This window comes from Stenella coeruleoalba (assembly GCF_951394435.1).
Source record: "Stenella coeruleoalba genome assembly, chromosome: 10".
In the NCBI taxonomy this organism is placed as follows: Eukaryota; Metazoa; Chordata; class Mammalia; order Artiodactyla; family Delphinidae; genus Stenella; species Stenella coeruleoalba.
In genome coordinates this window covers 33,524,716-33,544,708 of record NC_137156.1, presented here as the reverse complement: position 1 = coordinate 33,544,708, position 19,993 = coordinate 33,524,716, and the positions used below count along the sequence as shown (strand labels likewise).

The 19,993-nt window shown below is 55.2% G+C and overlaps 1 protein-coding gene across 1 annotated transcript in view; it reads left to right on the top strand.

Annotated features, from left to right (window-relative positions):
* The window catches only part of PTK7 (protein tyrosine kinase 7 (inactive)), a 60,478-nt gene that overhangs the window by 28,084 nt on the left and 12,401 nt on the right, over nucleotides 1–19,993 (top strand). Inside the window, exons 2-15 of the mRNA XM_079934379.1 lie at nucleotides 7,971–8,258; nucleotides 8,644–8,746; nucleotides 9,114–9,304; nucleotides 9,400–9,550; nucleotides 10,530–10,678; nucleotides 10,928–11,194; nucleotides 14,758–14,891; nucleotides 15,052–15,187; nucleotides 15,299–15,418; nucleotides 16,711–16,860; nucleotides 16,978–17,128; nucleotides 17,226–17,353; nucleotides 18,699–18,902; nucleotides 19,761–19,916. Coding sequence (XP_079790505.1) covers nucleotides 7,971–8,258; nucleotides 8,644–8,746; nucleotides 9,114–9,304; nucleotides 9,400–9,550; nucleotides 10,530–10,678; nucleotides 10,928–11,194; nucleotides 14,758–14,891; nucleotides 15,052–15,187; nucleotides 15,299–15,418; nucleotides 16,711–16,860; nucleotides 16,978–17,128; nucleotides 17,226–17,353; nucleotides 18,699–18,902; nucleotides 19,761–19,916 — 2,328 coding nt within the window. The remainder of the gene's footprint in view (nucleotides 1–7,970; nucleotides 8,259–8,643; nucleotides 8,747–9,113; nucleotides 9,305–9,399; nucleotides 9,551–10,529; nucleotides 10,679–10,927; nucleotides 11,195–14,757; nucleotides 14,892–15,051; nucleotides 15,188–15,298; nucleotides 15,419–16,710; nucleotides 16,861–16,977; nucleotides 17,129–17,225; nucleotides 17,354–18,698; nucleotides 18,903–19,760; nucleotides 19,917–19,993) is intronic.

Genomic DNA, 19,993 nt, shown 5'->3' with positions numbered 1-19,993 from the left:
TCGCCGCATGTCATCGGGTGTGTGGTACACGCAGCCCATTGCTGCAGGCCCTGGGTGGCTCGTGCTTTCCACATCACACATAGCAAAGCGATGTCCTCACATTCCCCACTCTTGTCTGCTCCAGGAAGTGGTTTGCAGAGCACTTCTAAATATAAAAGTATGAGACTGCCTCTTTCTCTTATCCCTTTGGAACCAGCTGAGGACCAACCTCTTTAGTCACTTTTGGGGTTTGGTGGGAGGAGGAAGGGGCACAGGAGAAGCTGGGGGGGTGCGCCTGCATGCGTGTTTCCCCAGGCTCTGCTGATACCCGTATGCGTGCCGGGGCACGGCGTGAGGCTAGGTGCAGTGCTGGAGGCCCGGGCAGAGAGGAGGGTGAAGGCTCAAAGACTGATTTTCAAACTTTGGGCAGCTATGTTCAGCCACTTAACTTGTTTTCAAAAATTTCATTTGCTTCTTGCTTCTCCAGACCCAACAGTATGTTCTTCTACTGGGAAAAACAGCAGGATGTAGGTGATGGCCCCAGGGAAGGCGCTTCAAAACATAGTGCCGAATGGAATAAAGTGAGAGGCAGAATGAGAGATAATGCAAGATCATTTATATGGGTTAAGAATAGCTGCGCACGAAACAACATCACATTTGACCAGAGCACATACAAAGAGAGGACCTACCTGAAACAGGACAGAATGGTTGTTGGGGGGACCTGGATAAAAGGGAGTAAAGTGAAAGAAATGAAGAGCAGCTAGCGTGGCAGCGTGGAAAGAACACAGACGTGGGAGCCAGACAGATCCAGGGGCAGTTCCCGACCCTGCCATTACTGGGATGGCCTTGACCCCAGTTTCCTCCTCTGTGAAATGAGGCTGGTCCGTGTGGAGGGTTCTTTGGATGAGAAGTAATGCGTCCATGTAATAAGGGCCGGCAAGAAGCAGACGGTCAGAGTAGCTAAGGCAGCGCTGACTGATGGGACTTTTTGTGGGGACAGAACTGTTCTGCATCGGCGCTGTTCAGTACGGTGGCCACTAGCCACGTGCAGCTCCCGAGCACTAAAAATATGGCTAGTGGAACAGAAGCAATGAGTTTTCAGTTTTGTTTCATTTTGATTAAGTTACATTTGAATAGCTCCATGTGGCTAGTGGCTGCCATATTGGACAGAACAGGCCGAAGGGATGTTTTACTGTCTTTAGGAGCCAGGGAGGATTTTCCCTCATTGAGTGCAGTTGAGGCCACTCCACCTAAAGGGCAGGGAATCATGTTCTCCCTGCATAGGGAGTTTAGGGCGTGTGCCTCAGAGATGAGTAGAAAGAGCTCAGAAAACAGAGTCTCCCAGAGTTTTCTGAGCCTGTCTTGAAAATGAATAGATGAAGTCAGGTCCAACCAGTCCCCAGACTGTCATTTAGTTTGCCCTCTGCTTGCACAAGAAGGACCGTGGGAAGCTCACCCTGGCACTGTTCTTGCTGTGGTGTCCCTGGGCCCCTCCCCACTGCACCTGGGAGGAAGACCTGGTTGGGGCCTGGGTCTGGGCCCACCTAATGAATGGCTGTGGAACCTGCAGCGAGTCCCTTTCCATCTTTGGATGATGAGGGCGGACTCTTTGAGCACACCATCTGAGCATCCCAAAAGTCTTCCTGGGCCTGAGCTCCTGGATCATTTCCCAGTCTCGTGGTCCAGCAGCCCCGTTGCCTTCCCGCAACGTAGATTATTTCTGCAGGCCGCTCACTGGCGTCTTCAGGAGACAGCTGGCTGCTGTCTCTCTCTCTCCTTGGAGCCGAGAATGGGCATAGAAGGTGCCCATTCAAGCTCACCTTGAGCTTGCAGTCTAGCTTGGAAGATATGGCTCTTGGTCACAGCACAGGCGGGCGTATCAGGGGTGTCACGGGCAGTGAGCTGGCAGTGCAAGTGTGTGGCCGAGGCAGAGGCGGGATCTCCTGGGGAGGCAGGATGCAAGCTGAGCCGCAGGAATGGGAGTAGCTCATCAGCAGTGATGCTGGGTCCCAGTTTGCGACTCCCAGCTGCCTCTAACTGCACACCTGCCATTTATAGCATCACTTTTAATCCCTCCCGGGGCTGGCCCTACATGTGGTGTGTGGGCTTTAGGGGCCGGCTGTGCAGCTGGAGGCTGGGGGGCAGGAAGGGGACTCTGGGGAGTGAGCCCTTTGTTTCTGTAACTGCGTTTCAGGCTCAGTGCCAGCGAATCCAGGACTAGGTCTTGGTGACTGTCCAGTCACATCCTTTCAGTTCTCTAATTTTACAGATCATAAAACTACCTGGTGGCGGGTGGTGGTTGTCAGGGTCACCCTACTTGTGAGGGATTGTATCGAGACTAGAACCCAGGTCTCTCTACCCCATGTTCCTTCTGCCTGATCACACCACGTCACTCTGGCTGAGCTTTTAATTTATTGCCGCTTCCTTGGAGACATTGCAGCCATCTGAGGGTTACTAAGGGCGAGAGATGTGTCCTAGGTGTGGCCCTCTGAGCCCCAGCAGAAGACAGGCTGGTTCGAGGATCAGGTGGTGTGGCTGCTGGCTGAGGAGCTTCTTAAAGCACATCTCCCAGCCGGTGTACCTGCCCCTCTGGGCTCGGATGCCGCGTGATACTGGACACGAGGACCCGCTTCTGCCGTCAGAGGTTGATCTTCCCCCTCCAGGGCCTCCCAGGAGTGGGCAGGGCAAGGCTGAGCTGTGGTTTTCATCTAAGGTAGAAGAGCTGGCCCGCTAGGTTGTTTCTGTGCTAATCCCTGGTGATTTTGTTCTGTTTCTCTAATCCGGACGTGGGAGCCTCTCCAGATATTTACAGTTAAATCCCAGGACAGGAAAACTCAGCCCGGTCCCTGGCTCTGCTCCCTCCCGCATGTCTCCAAGCGAGGGCTGTGATGGCTTGTGGAGGGCTGCGGGGCTGCTGTCGGCGAACCTGGGGCCTTCTGTAGACACTCGGGAGAGGGGGCCGAGGTGGGGGGGCAGCTAGAACTTTGTGCTCTGCCTCTGGGTCTCTGAGTCAGCGGTGGTGGATTTTCAGCGACCCTCTGAACCCTGATTTTCTGGGGCTTATCATCATACAGGGTTGTTGGTGCTAAACCCACCTGTGGTATATTGGTGGTGGACTGGTGGCGGTGGAGGGGGACATTCCAGATCCCCAGATTCACAAACCCCACTGCAGCATTTTGTGTTCCTGCCGGCCCAGGTGCACTGGGGAGGGCTTGCTGTTCATGCAAACGACTTGTTCTTACAGAGACTGAGATTTGTCCCTCAAAAAAATGATGCACGCCTATGAGCCGTGGACCCCTGGAGTGTCCCAGAGCAGCTGAAAGTGCACCAGTTAGACCCTGAAGGCCAAAGTCCAGTGGTGCATTGGCCCCTTGGGGAGGAGAGGTGGGGCAGGGACCCTGGTACCCCTGGGGCCTCTCATTTGGTGTCCTTAGAGTTTCCACATGGAGGGGACCTGTGAACAGGGCCATCCTCGTGTGGGTGAGGAGGCCTGGGGCTGCTCTCTTTCCTGGAACAGAGCATTTGTGCCTCTTGGGTTGAGGGCTGTCTCTCCTGGCCTGTGTCCTGATGCTGTCACCCCACATGGGACACAGGAAGTTGGCAAACCTCTCCCTCAGGGGACCATATGCCCAATAGGAGCTGTCTTGGCCTGTGCTCTCGAGGTCATCCGGGAGGCAGGATGTCCCCATAGGGACGTGGGCCCTGGAACCAAGGACTGAGTCTCGGGGATGGAGGAGTCAGCTTCCTGCCTGTGGCTCGTTGGCCTCGTGCGTGAGAAAGGTCACAGTCACTCGTGATTACACACATCCGTGCAGAATGCCCATGCCCGGGCCACCCAGGGTCATCTTGGTACCTCTGCCTGGTGCCAAGGCAGCTGTCTGAAGGATGGAATTTCTTTAGTAGGAGGGAGAGAAGGTAGATGGAATCAACTGGTCAGGTTTGGCAGGTTCTGGGACCTGTACAGATTCAGGGGTTGTCTTGCCAAGACCAAGAGGACTGGTCTCTGGGAGACAGGTAGTTGAGTGGCCCAGATGGTTACTTGGACCGAAGTAGCTGAAATTATCAGAGCAGAAAAACTTCCTGCTGCTCTCTGCTCTCCACAAAATCATGTTTACACATGTGTGTGCGCAGATGCACACGTATATACACGTGAGTCGACTGGGCCTGGAGCCCAGAGAGCATCAAGGAAGGTGGGCACCAGACCAGCCGCTTGCTGGTGAGTGGGGGACGGGAGTTGGGCTGCTGCCCACACAGGCCTTTCTCAGGGGGCTGGGGCCAGGGCGCAGGCAGAGTGAGTGTCTGCATGTAGATGGCTGTCGAGGAGCCAAGGAAATGGCTTGGAAAATGTCCTTATTGGGTATTCGCAGCGCCAGCTCTGTTGGGGTCGTGCCTGATGTGGGCAGATGACTCTGCCTGCCGGTCACGGTGCCAGTGCTTCCTGAGCCCACCATGCCCTCTCTGTGCTTCGGGCTTTGCGTTTATGAACCCACTTAGCCTCACACAGCCCCTGAGTGGTAGGCTTGGGGTCCTCATTTCATGTCAAGGGAGAGGCCAGCGGAGGTGGCATTGCTAGGGAGCGGCAGGGCCACTGACTGCTGCTATGCTGAGCGGCTTCCTTGAGGAGCACGTGGGCCAGGTGTTCCGTGAGGGTGCAGAAGGTGTCATGCACGGAGGACCGGACTCTGAAAGGGGGGAGGCTTTGGGAAGCCCAGGACCGGTGTGCTTCCAGAGCGGGCCTTCCCTGGACCACAGCCCTGGGGGCATCCTCAAGTCAGGTGGTGCAGGGACAGGGATGTGCTGGGGACTGTGCCACCTCGAGGCAGGTACCACCTCGATCCCCAGAGCCTTCCTCCTTCTCTGTCATTCAGCCGAAGCTTCTGAAGAGTCCCTCGCTTCCCAGCCCCTCCCTGTCTGGAGTCTGGCATATCTGCCAGGGGCTCCTCGGCCTGCCCGTTTCCCCTCAAACAAAACAACAGACCAGCCTCTCCTGCAGACCGTGCAGATGGCCAGACTGGGCGCAGTAAACGTGGGTGCCACAGCACTGGGCCAGGCTCCTGCGTGAGAAGCCTGGTGGCCAGGGGTCTTAGAGGAGGCCTGGTGGCTGCCCTCCCTGCCTTTTGTTACATCTAAAGTCTGCCCCAGCCAAGCACTAACCAGGACCTGCTGTGAGCTGACGTCAGGACAGAGGGCCCCGCGGGGCCGGCTTTGATGTTTCCCAGGCCCTGTCTTGGGGGTGCGGCGGGGGCTCTGAGTGGCAGTCTGGGAATGCAGCGTCTCACCACAGCTCCTGCAGCTCCAGCCCCGGGACAGGACGGGATGCTGGAGGCTGAGCTGGGGTCCCTCTGAGTCATGCCATCTCTTCTCCCAGCTCAGGTTTCTGTGGCAAGTGGTCTGTGGTTCCTGCAACCCCACAGCCCCTTTCCCTCCATCCTACCCCCCACCTGATTATCCCTTTCCCATCTGGGGTCTGAGATGGTGCTGGGCCTTGCCTGGGGGGAGCTTCCCAATATCCCTAAAACTCGAGTCCTTGGGCAGGATGGGTGACAGTGGTAAGGATCACGGTAGCCGCCCGCCGAGTGAGCTCATCCAAGACACTTCACACGTGTTACTGCGTTTTTGAGTCACGACGGCCTCATGGGAGAGGCAGAGGAAGCTGGGGCACGGTCTGTGTTCCTTACCCAAGGTCAGGCAGACCGAGTGTGATGGTCAGGATCGAGTCGGACCTGACTGCAAACGCTTAACTAACGCTCCTGTGTATGGACGAGACTCCTGGCCCCCACTGTGTCTGGAGAAGCTGAGCTGGGAAGTGGGGAGTCACCTACACTTTGAGGCAGATGATCTCTCTCTGGTCTTTGATGAGCATCTTTAGTTCTGGGTCGAGGGCCCCAAGATTTGGGTGAGTCACGTTTGCAGAGGCCTGCTGAGGCCTCGGTGCGAGGCTGCCCATCTGTGTCAGGAGTGGGGGTCGGGAAGTGTTTCGGATGCCCCTGTGTCCGCCAGCTCTTGCCCCACGCTTCCTCTGAGGTCACCCCAGTTCAGCTAGTGTTCGCTGAGTGCCTCTGTGAGCCTGGCGTTGTCTGCAGGAGGTGTGTCTAGCTTTCTACCTGGCTGCGGGGAGTGAGACCCATTCTGAGATCAGATACTTCCAGGATTGGTTTTGAGTTCCTGGACGGGGCTGGGAAGAGCGTGGGGTATGGAGTTGGCCTCCTTGGATCATGGTCCTGGCTCTGCCACCAATTAGCTGTTTGATCTCTCTGGACCTCAGTTGACCCACCCATCCGTACTACACAGGGTTGTACCATGTTGCTCAGCGGGGGCAGGACCGCACTCCTGTGCAGATATTGGAACTGAGCGGGGTTGTTTGGGCTGTTAGGGTGACTGGGTGCAGATTTGCTAACTTGCACAGTGGGTGGGGTAGCCCAGCGTGGTGGAGAATTGTCCCATCCAGAGAGCCAGCAGGAACCCAATGAGAAGTAATGCGGGAGCTCCCAGCCCCTTTCAGCTCTGTGTGTCTTGCGGGCCGGCCCCTCTGGAACGCTGGGAAGCAGACCAACATCGGGTCAGCCCCTCCTCTGGCCCCAGCCCTGGGGGATCCTGAACTTGTCTTGAAACTGACTTTATGAGGAGACAGGTTCTTGTGCCCTAAAGAACCAACACCCCCCTCCCCCGGCTCTGCCCAGGGACTGGGAAGGGTGCTCTTTGGGCCAAGATCAGTCTCCAGTGGTTTGGGATGGGATGGGCAGAACCCCATTAGCCTCTTCCTTCCGGCCCTTACTGGGACCAGTTTGGCCAGAGGCAGAGCCTGCTTCTTCACGTAGCAGCCCCAGGTGGCCTGTTCCTTCTTCCTGGAGGGGTAACACATCCTCCTCTGTGCCATCACCGCCCCCCCCCCCCCCACCTGCCAAACTCCCCAGGCGGCTGGTGTCCCGGGCTCTGCAGCTCTGGGCCTCTGCAGGGCGCCCACACGGACCAGGAACAAAGCCCGGTGTATTATTCCTGGCTTGGTTACTATGCCACCTGCGTGGCCCTGCCCTCCGCCTCCCCAGCCCATCTGCCACTCTGCACAGGCTCTTCACTCTCCCCTTTGTTTGGCTACAGTTCCACCTTTGATTGCAGGGCCCCTTCCTCCGAGGGTGCCCCCCTGACCCCTGCCAGAGCTGAACTGTAGCCATGCAGGAGGAGGAGTGGATTCAGGTGAAAACCTGGGACCACTTAGCTCACCTCTCACCTAGCACAGAAGAGCCAGCCTTGGCCACAGACGGATCCTTAAGGATGGAGAGAAGGACGTGGGGGTGGCCCTGGCATGTCTTTGGGAATAATGCCAGTTCAAGAGAATATTGGCTTCTCCTGTGATGGGATGGGTTCTCCCAAAGACGCCCCTGGGGAATGCTGGGCTGCAGAGTGGTCTGTGGATGCGATTCAGAGCCGCCTCCCTGACCTGTGGCCAGCTCTGATGCTGGACCCTCAGCGGGTATGTGAGTGCCAGTAATCCTTCCAAGAAGCTCTTTGGATCATGATTTAACTTTGCTCAGTGTCCTGCATTCTGAAGATGGTGGGAGGGTTGCTTGCTGATGTTCCCCGCTCCTTGGTCTGGCATTTCCTGTGATCTGGTCCCGTAGCTCCAAGGCCCTCTTCCTCTAGGGAGTGTCCCATGTGGCATTAATCCCCTCCTTCCCCTAGCCCTTGGGGCTCCCTCCCTCTTCGGTGTTCTAGAGGCACCGACTGCCCACAGCATTCATTTGGCACGAGCTTTGCCTTATCCTGGGTCCGCCTCCAGACTAGCGTCCTGGAGGGTACCGCATCTTTGTATCCTGCGGAGCACCCAGCACAGTGTAAACGTTCCTCAGTGGACACTTGGCAATTGTGGTCTAATGATCCTTCTCACTTGCACTTACTGGACGTCTCCTGTGCACAGGACAGTGGGTGACCTGTGTTAGAACAGTGGCTGCAGCTCCCCCTGACCCTGCCTCTCCTGTGTTCCCCATCTGCAGGTGCCCAGGCAACCATTGTCTTCATCAAGGAGCCATCCTCCCAGGATGCGCTGCAGGGGCGCCGGGCGCTGCTCCGCTGTGAGGTCGAGGCCCCAGGCCCAGTGCACGTGTACTGGCTGCTGGATGGGGCCCCAGTCCAGGACACCGAACGGCGCTTCGCCCAGGGCAGCAGCCTGAGCTTCGCAGCTGTGGACCGGCTGCAGGACTCGGGAGCCTTCCAGTGCGTGGCGCGGGATGATGCCACCGGAGAGGAGGCCCGCAGTGCCAACGCCTCCTTCAACATCAAATGTGAGAGCCGGGAGCTGTGCCCGCCCCCTCCCTCTAGACCCTCAACTCCCGAGCCCTGCGGGACTCCTCCTTTGCCTCAGCTTCTCCCATTTCCAGTTGAATGGGGCAGGGAGAATGCAGTTGGGGTCAGCTCTCTGCTTGTGTGGATAAGAGGAAGTTAAAAAGTTTTAATTTTTCTAGAACTTATTTTTTTTCCCCTTCAAGTCTTGAACCCATTGATCTGCCAGATACTTTTGCAAATGGCAGGAGCAGTGAGGCAGTGTGCCCCAGTGTCCCTCGGCTCCAGAGCCTCCAGGTTCCATCGTTTCCTGCTTGTCCTCCTCCTCTGCTCTCTCACCCTTGCTCTGCCCCGCCCCTCACTCTGCAACCATGGCCTCTGCTCCAGGGATTGAGTCCGGTCCCGTGGTCCTGAAGCATCCAGCCTCGGAAGCCGAGATCCAGCCACAGACCCAGGTCATGTTGCGTTGTCACATTGACGGGCACCCTCGGTAAGGAGACACTGAGGGTGGGGAGGGAAAGGGTTATTCTGGACTGATGTCAAGAGCTGTCTCCCCAAACTGTGGACTCTGCCACCGCCCCTGCCCCATGCTGCTCCACACTGGGCCCTGGTCACCAGAGAAGGGGCAGCCTTGTGCTGTGGAGTGATCCTGGATTCTGGGAGCTGTGAAATCTAGAATCTCAGCCAGATTCTGCCCCTGAATTGTGTGCCTCTGTGCAAGTCACGGTCCCTCTCCAGGCCTCAGTTTCCCCATTTGTAAACTGAGGGGTCTAGCCCTGACCCTCTGATTCTGGCCCTCCCTGCCGGCCACCTGAGACCCCCCTGCCCCCCTGCTACTGACCCCCTCGGCCCCTCAGGCCCACCTATCAGTGGTTCCAAGATGGGAGCGCCCTGTCTGATGGTCAGAGCAACCACACGGTCAGCAGTAAGGAGAAGAACCTGACCCTCCGGCCAGCCGGCCCTGAGCACAGTGGCATCTACTCCTGCTGTGCCCACAATGCCTTTGGCCAGGCCTGCAGCAGTCAGAACTTCACCTTGAGCATTGCTGGTGAGCCTGGGGCAGGGATGGAGAAGGTGAGTTGGGGATGGGGGAGGGGCCTCCCCACCTTGCCTGCTCATGTGTCTGTGCCTCCCTCACCCCAGATGAGAGCTTTGCCAGGGTGGTACTGGCCCCCCAGGACGTGGTAGTGGCAAGGAATGAGGAGGCCATGTTCCACTGTCAGTTCTCAGCCCACCCGCCCCCGAGCCTGCAGTGGGTCTTTGAGGATGAGACTCCCATCACTAACCGCAGCCGGTAAGGCATCTGGCAGCAGCTTTCCAGTATGGTGATAGAAGTTGTGTATGGTTCTCTAAAAGGGAATGAAGTTCTTATCGCAGACATCATAGATCTATACGTGTATTACTTTGACTTTCCAGCAGATGGCAGTAGAATGTCTTCCTGTTACAAAATGATTCCAACAAAGGGAAGGGTCTCCAGGAAGGGCATCTTTTTCCAGTTCCCGCAGACACACTGTGTGAGCCAGCGATGGCTCTGCTACTTTCTCTCCTCCCCTTCTGCCCACATGGGTCCTCTGGGATGGGGGGTAGAGACCCAAGGGTGGAGGGACACAGGGGACCTGGGGGATCACAGTCTGCACAGGAAGGTCCTGCAGGGCAAGGATACCTTACTCACACACATGCACGCACACGCACATTTTTTGGAAGAAGCAGACATTACTAGAAGGTGCCGGGAGGTGTCAGGCCCTCTATAGGGACTTCTGTCCTCATCCAGGCCCTATGAGAGCAGAGACCACACCACCTGTGTGGTGTCAGGTGTGGCCATGGTCCTTTGGAGGTGTGGCTCCCTAGGCTGTGGGCTGGGATCCCGCCTGGCTGCAGCCCTGAGGACATCATCAGTAGTCCGTCTGGTGCGTCTGAGGGACTTCTGGTGCTGGAGTTGCTGCTTTACCAGCAGGCGTATCTTGACACTGTCTCCACATTGATTGCTTGCTGCCTCCCACTTGCACTGCTGCTCGCCTGGCTGCCCCAAAGCTGCGTCTCTTGTAATTAGAATACACACCTCCACATACACGCGGACAAGCGCACGCACACACGTGCACACACAGGCACACACGCACACACCAGAGTGGCGTGTTGGCTTCCTTCTCTCTGCCCTGTTCCTGGTTGATTCCTTCCTGCATATCTGACCTGTGCAGGATGGGGTTCCACTGGCCGCCCTCCAGAAGAAGGCCTGTGGGCCACTCCTTTCAAAGAGCACTCTCTCCCCTCCACAGCCCCCCGCACGTCCGCAGAGCCACGGTGTTTGCCAACGGGTCCCTGCTGCTGACCCAGGTCCGGCCGCGCAATGCAGGGGTCTACCGCTGCGTAGGCCAGGGCCAGAGGGGCCCTCCTGTCATCCTGGAGGCCACTCTCCACCTGGCAGGTGGGTCCCTGGGTCTGGGGTGCCGAGGTGGGAGCCGCCTTCAACGTTGTGGGCACGTAGAGATTTAGGCTCCTGTTTCCACTCAGAGCAGCTTGGAGGGCAGAGGGAGGAAGAGGATGCTGGGCTTGGAAGAGGAAATGCTGAAGGTCACGGGGAGGGCTCGTGCTGGAAAGGGCAAGGCTTGCTGCGGGAGAACGTCAGGTACCCTGGGCCCCACAGTAACCAGGCTGTCTGCTCCCATCCCTGCAGAGATTGAAGATATGCCACCATTTGAGCCACGGGTGTTCACGGCTGGCAGCGAGGAGCGTGTGGCCTGCCCGCCCCCCCAGGGTCTGCCGGAGCCCAGTGTGTGGTGGGAGCACGCGGGAGCCCGTCTGCCTGCCCACGGCAGAGTCTACCAGCAGGGCCATGAGCTGGTATTTGCCAGCACTGCCGAGAGCGATGCTGGTGTCTATACCTGCCATGCAGCCAACCTGGCTGGTTGGCGGAGACAGGATGTCAACATCACCGTGGCCAGTGAGCACCTTTGCCCTGAAGGGCGAGGCGAGGAGGGGAGCCCAGGTCCCAGGAGGTCTTGGGCTCTGGGTGTGATGGATAGAGGCTTCCCTGGTGCTCACCTGAGGCCCTGCCTCAGCTCTGAGCCCTGCCGGCTTGGGAACCAGTCAGCCGTTGGGAGGTGATATTGGAGTGGACAGTGGCGAGTCAGGCACAGAGGTTGTGGTGCCAGAAAAGTGGTCCTCTGGCTGCAGAGGACAAAGCAACAGAGTGGGAGTCTTGAGACCCAGGTCCCACTCCGTCCCCAGTGCATGGAATGACCACGGGTAGAAAGTCACCTGCCTTGCCAGGCGTCAGTTTCCTCATCCATAAAATAGGGCTTAATAACTCACTACCTTCCCTACTAGATGGCCAGAAAGATCAGTGAAGTAGATAAAAAAGATCTTTCCTTTTCTTTTTGGGGAAGGTGATGTGTCAGAGTTATAGGTAGTAATTATTTTATTTGTTGTTATACTTTCCAAATTTCTACAGTGAACATATGACTTGTGAAATAAATGATAAAGACCTATATACCCTTGCTACAGGCATAGAGATTTATTTATTTATACCATGCCTGTGTCAAACGTTTATGATAATTTAAAAGGATATCCGAGACAAATTCATACACACACACATACCATTTTGCAACCTGCTTCTTCCATTTACCTCTACATCTTTCCAAGTAGGTAAATTGCAAAAATTCAAAAAGATTTCAAACATGAAAAGAGCTTTGTACACTTGGAAGTTGTGATGGTATTATTCCCATTAAGATATTAAAACCTAGGAGACATGCACTTTCGTGCTCAGGTACCTGGTTTGGGTGGGAAGCTGCAGCATCCAGGTAACATGCGCTCAGGACACTTCCACAGCGACGTGCAGACAAATGCAAGCAGCCACGATCAGCCTTTCTCCAGTCGGGGTCTGTTGTTCACCTGTTTCATTGGGGACGCTTTTATTTTTTTATTATTTTTTAATTTTGCATTTTATTTATTTATTTATTTTTAATTATTTTTGGCTGCGTTGGATCTTTGTTACTTCGTTACTGTTTGCGGGCTTTCTCTAGTTGCAGTGAGCAGGGGCTACTCTTCATTGTGGTGTGCAGGCTTCTCATTGTGGTGACTTCTCTTGTTGCAGAGCACGGGCTCTAGGCATGCGGGCTTCAGTAGTGTGGCACGTGGGCTCAGTAGTTGTGGCTCATGGGCTTAGTTGTTCCGCGGCATGTGGCATCTTCCTGGACCAGGATCGAACCCATGTCCCCTGCATTGGCAGGCGGATTCTTAAGCACTGCGCCACCAGGGAAGTCCCGGGGATGCTTTTAAAAATACAGAATCTGGGACCACACTCCACATCTCCTGCCCCCGGCCTCTCTGGGGGTGGGCCCAGACAAAGAGTGTTCAGCATATGCTCCAAGTGAGGCATATGCGTGCTGGAGGTGGGAGTGCTGGCTTTGATCAGCCTTTTGACAGGCACCAACAGTGCCCTGTGCCTGCACTGCTCCCTGAGAAGACCTGTGGAATTAGAGAGAGTGCGTGACGCACGCAGGGCTGGACTGGTGCGAAGGGGTAGTGGGTACAGTTCGGAGGAGGAAGGACTCCATCCCTGCATTCCATCAACAGCTTTATCGAGTGCCTTCTTTGTGCTGGGCACTGCTCCCAGTACTGGGAATGCAGCAATGAACAAAGCAGACAAAAATCCTTCCCCTTGTGGAGCTCGTAGTCTAATAGCAACAAAGCAAGCAAGGAAAACAATTGAATGAACAAATATATGATTTTAGGTGGCAGCAGAGCCATGAAGAAAAATCAAATAGGGTAAGTGACAGAGAGATGGCATGAGGGCCAGGGGGAGTTTAGAGAAGGCTTCTTTAGAAGGTGGTATTTGAGCTGATGCTTAAATTAAAGAGGGAACCACGTGGACGGGCCCTGAGCAAGAACTGGGCTTGTAAATTGAAGGGACAGCAGTAGCCTGTGTGGCTTGTGTTGAATAAGTGATGGTGAGTGTGGTTGAGGTTGTCTGAGAGGCAGAGATTAGATCATATGAAGCTTTGTAAGAACATGGTAAGGACTTTGGTTTGTAATACAAGTGTACCAGTTAGCTACTGCTGTGTAACAAACCAGTCCAAAACATGAAACAATAGCCACCGATTTGCTCATGATTGATTCTGTGGGTATGGTTCAGCTCCATGTGCTGTTGGCGGCAGCTGGTACGTCAGCTGGTGGCTGGCTGTTCCCTGATGTCCTCCCTCAGGTGCCTCGCTCAGTCTGGCAGTTGAGGGAGGATATCGACCAGGGTGCCTTGGTTCCCTTCCACACAGCCACTCCAACAGACTAGCTCAGGCTTCTCACGTGGAGGCTGGGTTCCAAGAGTGCAAAACTGGATGCTGCAAGCCTTCTCAAGGCATTAGCTTAGACATTGTCCACTATATTCTATTGGACCGGGCAAGTCTCAGGCCACCCAGATTCCAGGCAGTAGAGAAATAGACCCTGCCTCTTGATGGGAAAGTGGCAACGCCACATTACAAAGAGAAGCAAGAGATGGGAGGACTGTTTAAAGCCACCTTTGCAAAGTCTGCCCCACCAAGTCAGAGGATGAGAAGTCCTTGCAGGGACTGAGTGTGAGAGTGACATTTTCAAAAGGTGACTCTGGCTATTCTGAGAAGACTAGACTGTTAGGGGCAAGAGTCTAAACAGGAAACCAGTTAATAGATGACTGTAATCGTCTAGGGGAGGTGTTTAAGGGGCTTGAACAGAGGTGGTAGCGGTGGAGGTGGGAGGTGGTGAAAGTTAGGATACATTTTAGAGCTGAGGTAGATGAGGTTTGTATAGAATGAATGTGATGGCGGGGGGAGCCGTAGAGAGAGAAGTCAACTAAGTTTTTGGCTTATACAGTTGGCTGGGTAGTGGTGCTATTTACTGAGATAGAGAAAACTGTGATGAGCAGGTTTGGGGAGAAATTGAGCATTCTCTTTTGCACGTATAAAGCCTGAAGTGCCTATTAGATATCCAGTTGGAAACGCTGGTAGGATTTGCAGGTCTGAAGTTCATTGGGGGGAGGCCAGGAGCCAGGCTGTGTATTTGGGACTCATCCACTTGGATGGTACTGAAGGCCGTGGACTGGATGAGATCATTCAGGGGATGAGCATGGCTAAAACGGAACAGAGATTCAGGGACCGAGCCTCGGAACGTTATGGTGTAATAAAGAAAGCAAGGATTTTGGAGTCATGCAGACCAGAGTTTTCAATCCTCTCTCTATCATGGATTAATAAATCACCATTACTTCTTTGAACCTCTGTTGTCTTACCTATAAAATGGGTATAAAAATAAATACCTGGGGGGTATATTGTGATCATTAGCTAGGATAATGTTCAAAAGGTACCGGCACATGGGCCTTCACTAAGGGGTCATGGCTGCAGTTATTGCCGGAGCAGACAAGGGTTTCTAAACTCAGGGCCGGGGTTGGGGGGGAGGGTATTAGAATTTCTTGGGATTGGATCTGTTGGTTTTGTAGATGGGTTGGTCAACCTTCTGTTTCCTCCCTGTCCCTCTAAGCTGTGCCCACATGGCTGGAGAAGCCCCAAGACAGCCAGCTGGAGGAGGGCAAGCCAGGCTACTTGCATTGCCTGACCCAGGCCACACCCAAACCCACAGTCTCCTGGTACAGAAACCAGATGCTCATCTCGGAGGTGAGAACGGGGATTACTGCTGGGGGGGTGGGGCGGGGACACGGAGTCCTCTGTGCTCACCTCCAAGGCTCGCTTCCCCCCACCCCGAGGCTGTCCCCCAGGGAGATGATGGTGGGGGGTAGGCCGAGACCTGCTCTCAGGCACATCTTCTGTGCTGCAGGACTCGCGGTTCGAGGTCTTCAAGAACGGGACCTTGCGCATCAACAGCGTGGAGGTGTACGACGGGACGTGGTACCGCTGCGTGAGCAGCACCCCCGCTGGCAGCATCGAGGCCCAGGCCCGCGTCCAAGTGCTGGGTGAGCTGGCGCCTGGCCTCCTGGGCAGGAGAGGACCAGGGAGGGAGCAGCAGCGTCCAGAATCTTCAGGCCTGCCGCCTCAATTCCTCCCCTTTTCTGCTACTGAAACAGAAAAGCTCAAGTTCACACCACCGCCCCGGCCGCAGCAGTGCATGGAGTTTGACAAGGAGGCCACGGTTCCCTGCTCAGCCACAGGCCGAGAGAAGCCCACTATTAAGTGGGTCCGGGCAGGTGGGTACTGTGTGAGCATGGGGTGGGGGCAGCAGGCAGTCCACTGGTCAGATGTATGCCTGTCTGAGGACGAGCTGAGTGCCCAAAACTTTGGGATAGACAAGAAATGTAGGGGCCGATTTATGGTCCAGTTAGAAAAAAAAAAGCCAGACACAAAAGAGGTCAGGTTACAGCATTAAACAACATATAAGACGACTCAAGGCAACAAATGATTGGATTGGTCCAGACAGGGCCGTAAAGTCCTTTCCCTCTTTTCAAAATAGTCATCCTTTCCAATGTAAAAGTAATCCTTTAGAAAATTTTGGCAGAAAATAATGCATAATCCCACCATCAGTCATCTCTGGGTGTGTACCTTTTTGTGTGTACATCTTTTTGTTTTTACATAGCAGTTTTACTGTACATATAATTTTCACTTATTATACTTCCATGAGTTGAGTCATGCTTACTATAGAAATAGAAGATGCAGATAACTGTATGTAATTTTATCTTTTTTTACTTAACATTATCAAGCATTTCCCCGTGGTTTTGTACATAAACATTGGTTTTGATGATTGCAATAATATTCCAATGATTGGATTCACTGTAATTTACTTAAATATCCCCTAAATGTTGGACATTTGGGTTGTTAACCACCCTCCCTTCCTCCCTCCCTTTCTCTGCCTCTTTCTCTCTCTCTCTCTCTCTCTGTCTTTTTATTGCTGCAATAAACATCTTGAGGCAGAGTTTTTTCTGGACTTGGGTTTATTTCGTTTGGGAAAGATTCCCAGAAATGGAATAATTATGTATAAAAGGGTATGCACATTATTACAACCCTTGATGCGAATGGCCAAATTGTTTTTTAAAAGGTTTTTACATTCCCATTAACAGTGAGAGAGAGGGGGGTTGTAGATTCTGAGCAGCAAGTGGGCTGTCTCTGCTCAGGTGTCTGGGGGAGCTGTCTGTGGGGGGTGGAACTCAGAATGGGTGGGACGATGGCAAAGAGCAGGAATGGGTTCTAGGAGTGGAGAGTGACAGGCAGTGAGGGTGAGAGCAAGGCACATTCCAAGCCCAACCAGAAGTCCGGTTTGGTGGAAGTGGAACGTTATACAGGGCAGTAGAAGGACGTGAGACTGAAAAATTAGAAAAGGAGTAAGTAATAGGGACTCCCAATGCCTGGCTCAGGCGTTTGGATCTTGTCTGTGAATAGCCAGGAGCGATGCCGTGTTTTTCAGTAGAGGCGAGTGACTGAGGGCTTTGCTGGCCACTCATGGGACTCTGGTCCATCCCATCATTCCCCAATGTTGCCCCTGTAGATGGGAGCAGCCTTCCAGAGTGGGTGACGGACAACGCTGGGACCTTGCACTTCGCCAGGGTGACCCGCAATGATGCCGGCAACTACACTTGCATCGCCTCCAATGGGCTGCAGGGCCAGATCCGTGCCCACGTCCAGCTCACCGTGGCAGGTGCGACCGTGCAGGGGGCTGGGGCTGGGGCTGGCGGGCCCTGTGGGGCAGCTGCCTGCACCCCGCCAGCCCCTTTGCTCAGTGCTCCCTGCCCCTCACCGGGCTCTTCCCATCCAGTGTTCATCACCTTCAAGGTGGAGCCGGAGCGCACGACCGTGTACCAGGGCCACACGGCCCTGCTGCGGTGCGAGGCCCAGGGGGACCCCAAGCCACTCATTCAGTGGAAGGGCAAAGACCGTATCCTGGACCCCACCAAGCTGGGACCCAGGTAGGCTGTCTCCTTCCCACACCCACCCTGCCTCTCCTGCAGCCCAGTCTCCCTGGAGCTGGCCTGGTGGGCAACGCTGTGACTTCTCTCCTGGCAGGATGCACATCTTCCAGAACGGCTCCCTGGTGATCCACGATGTTGCCCCCGAGGACTCGGGCCGCTACACCTGCATCGCGGGCAACAGCTGCAACATCAAGCACACGGAGGCCCCCCTTTATGTCGTGGGTATGGGACCCGGAGGGGTGTCCTGCACAGGAAGTGGGGGCACCTCACTTCTTTCTCATCCTTGTGCTCATCGGCCCCTGTACACAGAAGGCACGAAACCATTTTTGCGGTGGGCGCGGGCATTCAGCTGTGTCCCCTCCACCAGGCCACCTCACCATCAGTCTCAGGTTCCTTGCCTGGACCTGGGCTCTCCCTTAAACATTCCACAGCTAGTGGGTGTGTGCCTGTTCCGGGGAAGTCAGGGGATGGTGCCCTTGTCCTAAAATGCTTCTTCCCAGGTCTCCCTACAGGTCCCTGGGTGGGCAGGGAGGGGATCAGGCCAGGAAGCAGCAGCACAAGTTTCCTTTACCCTGGAGGCCCAGAGAGGATGGTGTGTCAGGTGAAACACCCTGACTAGGGTCAGGGACTTGGGGTTTGGGTCTGGCCTCTCTTGTTAACCACCTCTGTGCCCTTGCAGGTGTTATTTCCTCCCCAGGGGCTTTTTTCTCTGTCTGTAAGGTGGGCGTGGTTTAAATGAGAGGTTTCAAACTTTTTTTGGTTTAGCAGCAGAACTGGTTTTCTAGACGAAGTTTTATGTGGAACTTTAAATGAGTAAGGTGAAGTGACAGCCTCCTTGGTTGAAGCCACTGGGTGTGTGTGAGAGTTGGGGAATCCTGCATGGCCTCCCCCTTGGGCCTCTCTCCCTCCAGGCACCTCTTTCTCCATGGGACCCGAGGCCACTGAAAGCCCCTAGACTAGAAGATCCCTTCTGCAAATACGTTTCTCTTTTTTTAATTTTTTTTTTTTTTTTTTTTTTTTGGCCATGCCGCACATGAAAGGTCTTAGTTCCCTGACCAGGGATTGAACCCATGCCCCCTGCAGTGGAAGTGCAGAGCCCTAACCACTGGACTGCCAGGGAAGTCCCTACCAATACTTTTCTTGAAGAACCACTCTGTGCTGGGCGATGACTGGGATTCTAAACCAAAAGTTCCCAGATGCAGCTCTTCAGAGCCTGACTCATGATGTTAAGTCATTAAGGAAGCTTGTTAGCAAACAGTGTGGGTTTGTGGTGGGGCCGACAGATGTGCCTCTTAGATGTGTCCCCGGCCTCGTGTCCAGATGCAGAGCCAGCTTGGGAATCACTGGCCTCAACTCCTGCAGAGCTCCCTCTGGCCTTGGTGGGGCCCTGAGGACCTGGCCCTTGTTGATGCCATTGCTGGTGGTAACCCTCCCTGGGTCGCTCTGGCTTGGTCAGGCCAAGTGTCTGGGAGGTTGTCTTATGTGTGCAGTAGGGAGCAGCCAGTAGAGAAGTAGGGCTGGGCTTGCTTCAGCGGCCCCTGCTCACACCTATCTGTATGTCTCTCAGACAAGCCGGTGCTGGAGGAGTCGGAGGGCCTGGGCAGCCCTCCACCTTACAAGATGATCCAGACTATTGGGCTGTCGGTGGGCGCCGCCGTGGCCTACATCATTGCCGTGCTGGGCCTCATGTTCTACTGCAAGAAGCGCTGCAAGGCCAAGCGGCTTCAGAAGCAGCCGGAGGGCGAGGAGCCAGAGATGGAGTGCCTCAACGGTGAGGGGCCCTGGAGGAGGGAGGCCCAGGAAGAGGGAGGCGGTGCTGTGCGCAGGTGCTGAGCGCCCTCCCGTGGCCACGGAGGACAGCGCTGTGGCGCTGGAGGGAACTGCTGGAGCCAGAGCAGAGCCGCTCTGCACCGCCCCCCTCCCCTTCCCCCGCCGCCCCCCTGCCCCAATCCCAGCTGGAAGCCTGGAGTTGGCCGATTCCCTGGGCCTTGACTTCTGCGCAACCTGGCTTACATCTTGCTCGTTGGAGCCTCTTGGGCCAGCCTCCTACGTTTCCCTGCCTTCTCCCTGCAGTTCGAAACCACAGACATAATTTAAGTATGTGTGTTCATGTTTCTTTGCACACCTTGTCTCCCCCCATTAGTCTTTGAGATTCCCCAGGGGCGATCTGTCTGCCTGTTTCCCTCCTCCTGCCATTCTCTCCTCCGACTGGGAGCCCCCTGGGGACATTGCTGGGTCTCCCCTCTCAGTTTAGGAGTTCAGGAGCAGGGCCTGGGTTTCCCTTGTTGTGATTTTCCCTTTGTGCCTGCAGGAGACCCTATGAAAGCAAAAACCCTTATGTCACCATGCTGTCCAGGGACCATTGACTCAGATAAGACTTGTGCAGTTTTTTCCATTTCAAAAGTTGTAATCGGCTGTGTCAATAAGTGGCCATACCCTAAGGGATGCCTGTCTCCCTCGCCCCAGCCCCATCAGTTCATCGGTTGGATTGTGTGTGGATTTTGTGTGGGACCCCAGGATTGGACCCCTTTGGTGGAAGTGGGAGATTGTGGAAAAGAACTGCAGTCCCCGCCATGGTGGCCAGAGTGTCAGGTCTTATCCTGACACCCTCCCTGCCCCTTCTTCCCAGGTGGCCCTCTGCAGAACGGACAGCCCTCAGCAGAGATCCAAGAGGAAGTGGCCTTGACCAGCTTGGGCTCCAGCTCCGCGGCCACCAACAAACGCCACAGCACAAGTGACAAGATGCACTTCCCTCGGGCCAGCCTGCAGCCCATCACCACACTGGGTGTGTTGCCTTGGCCATCATCACCCCTGCTTAACTACAGGCTCTGGTCTGTCTTGGGGCTGCGCCAGGGCTGGTGG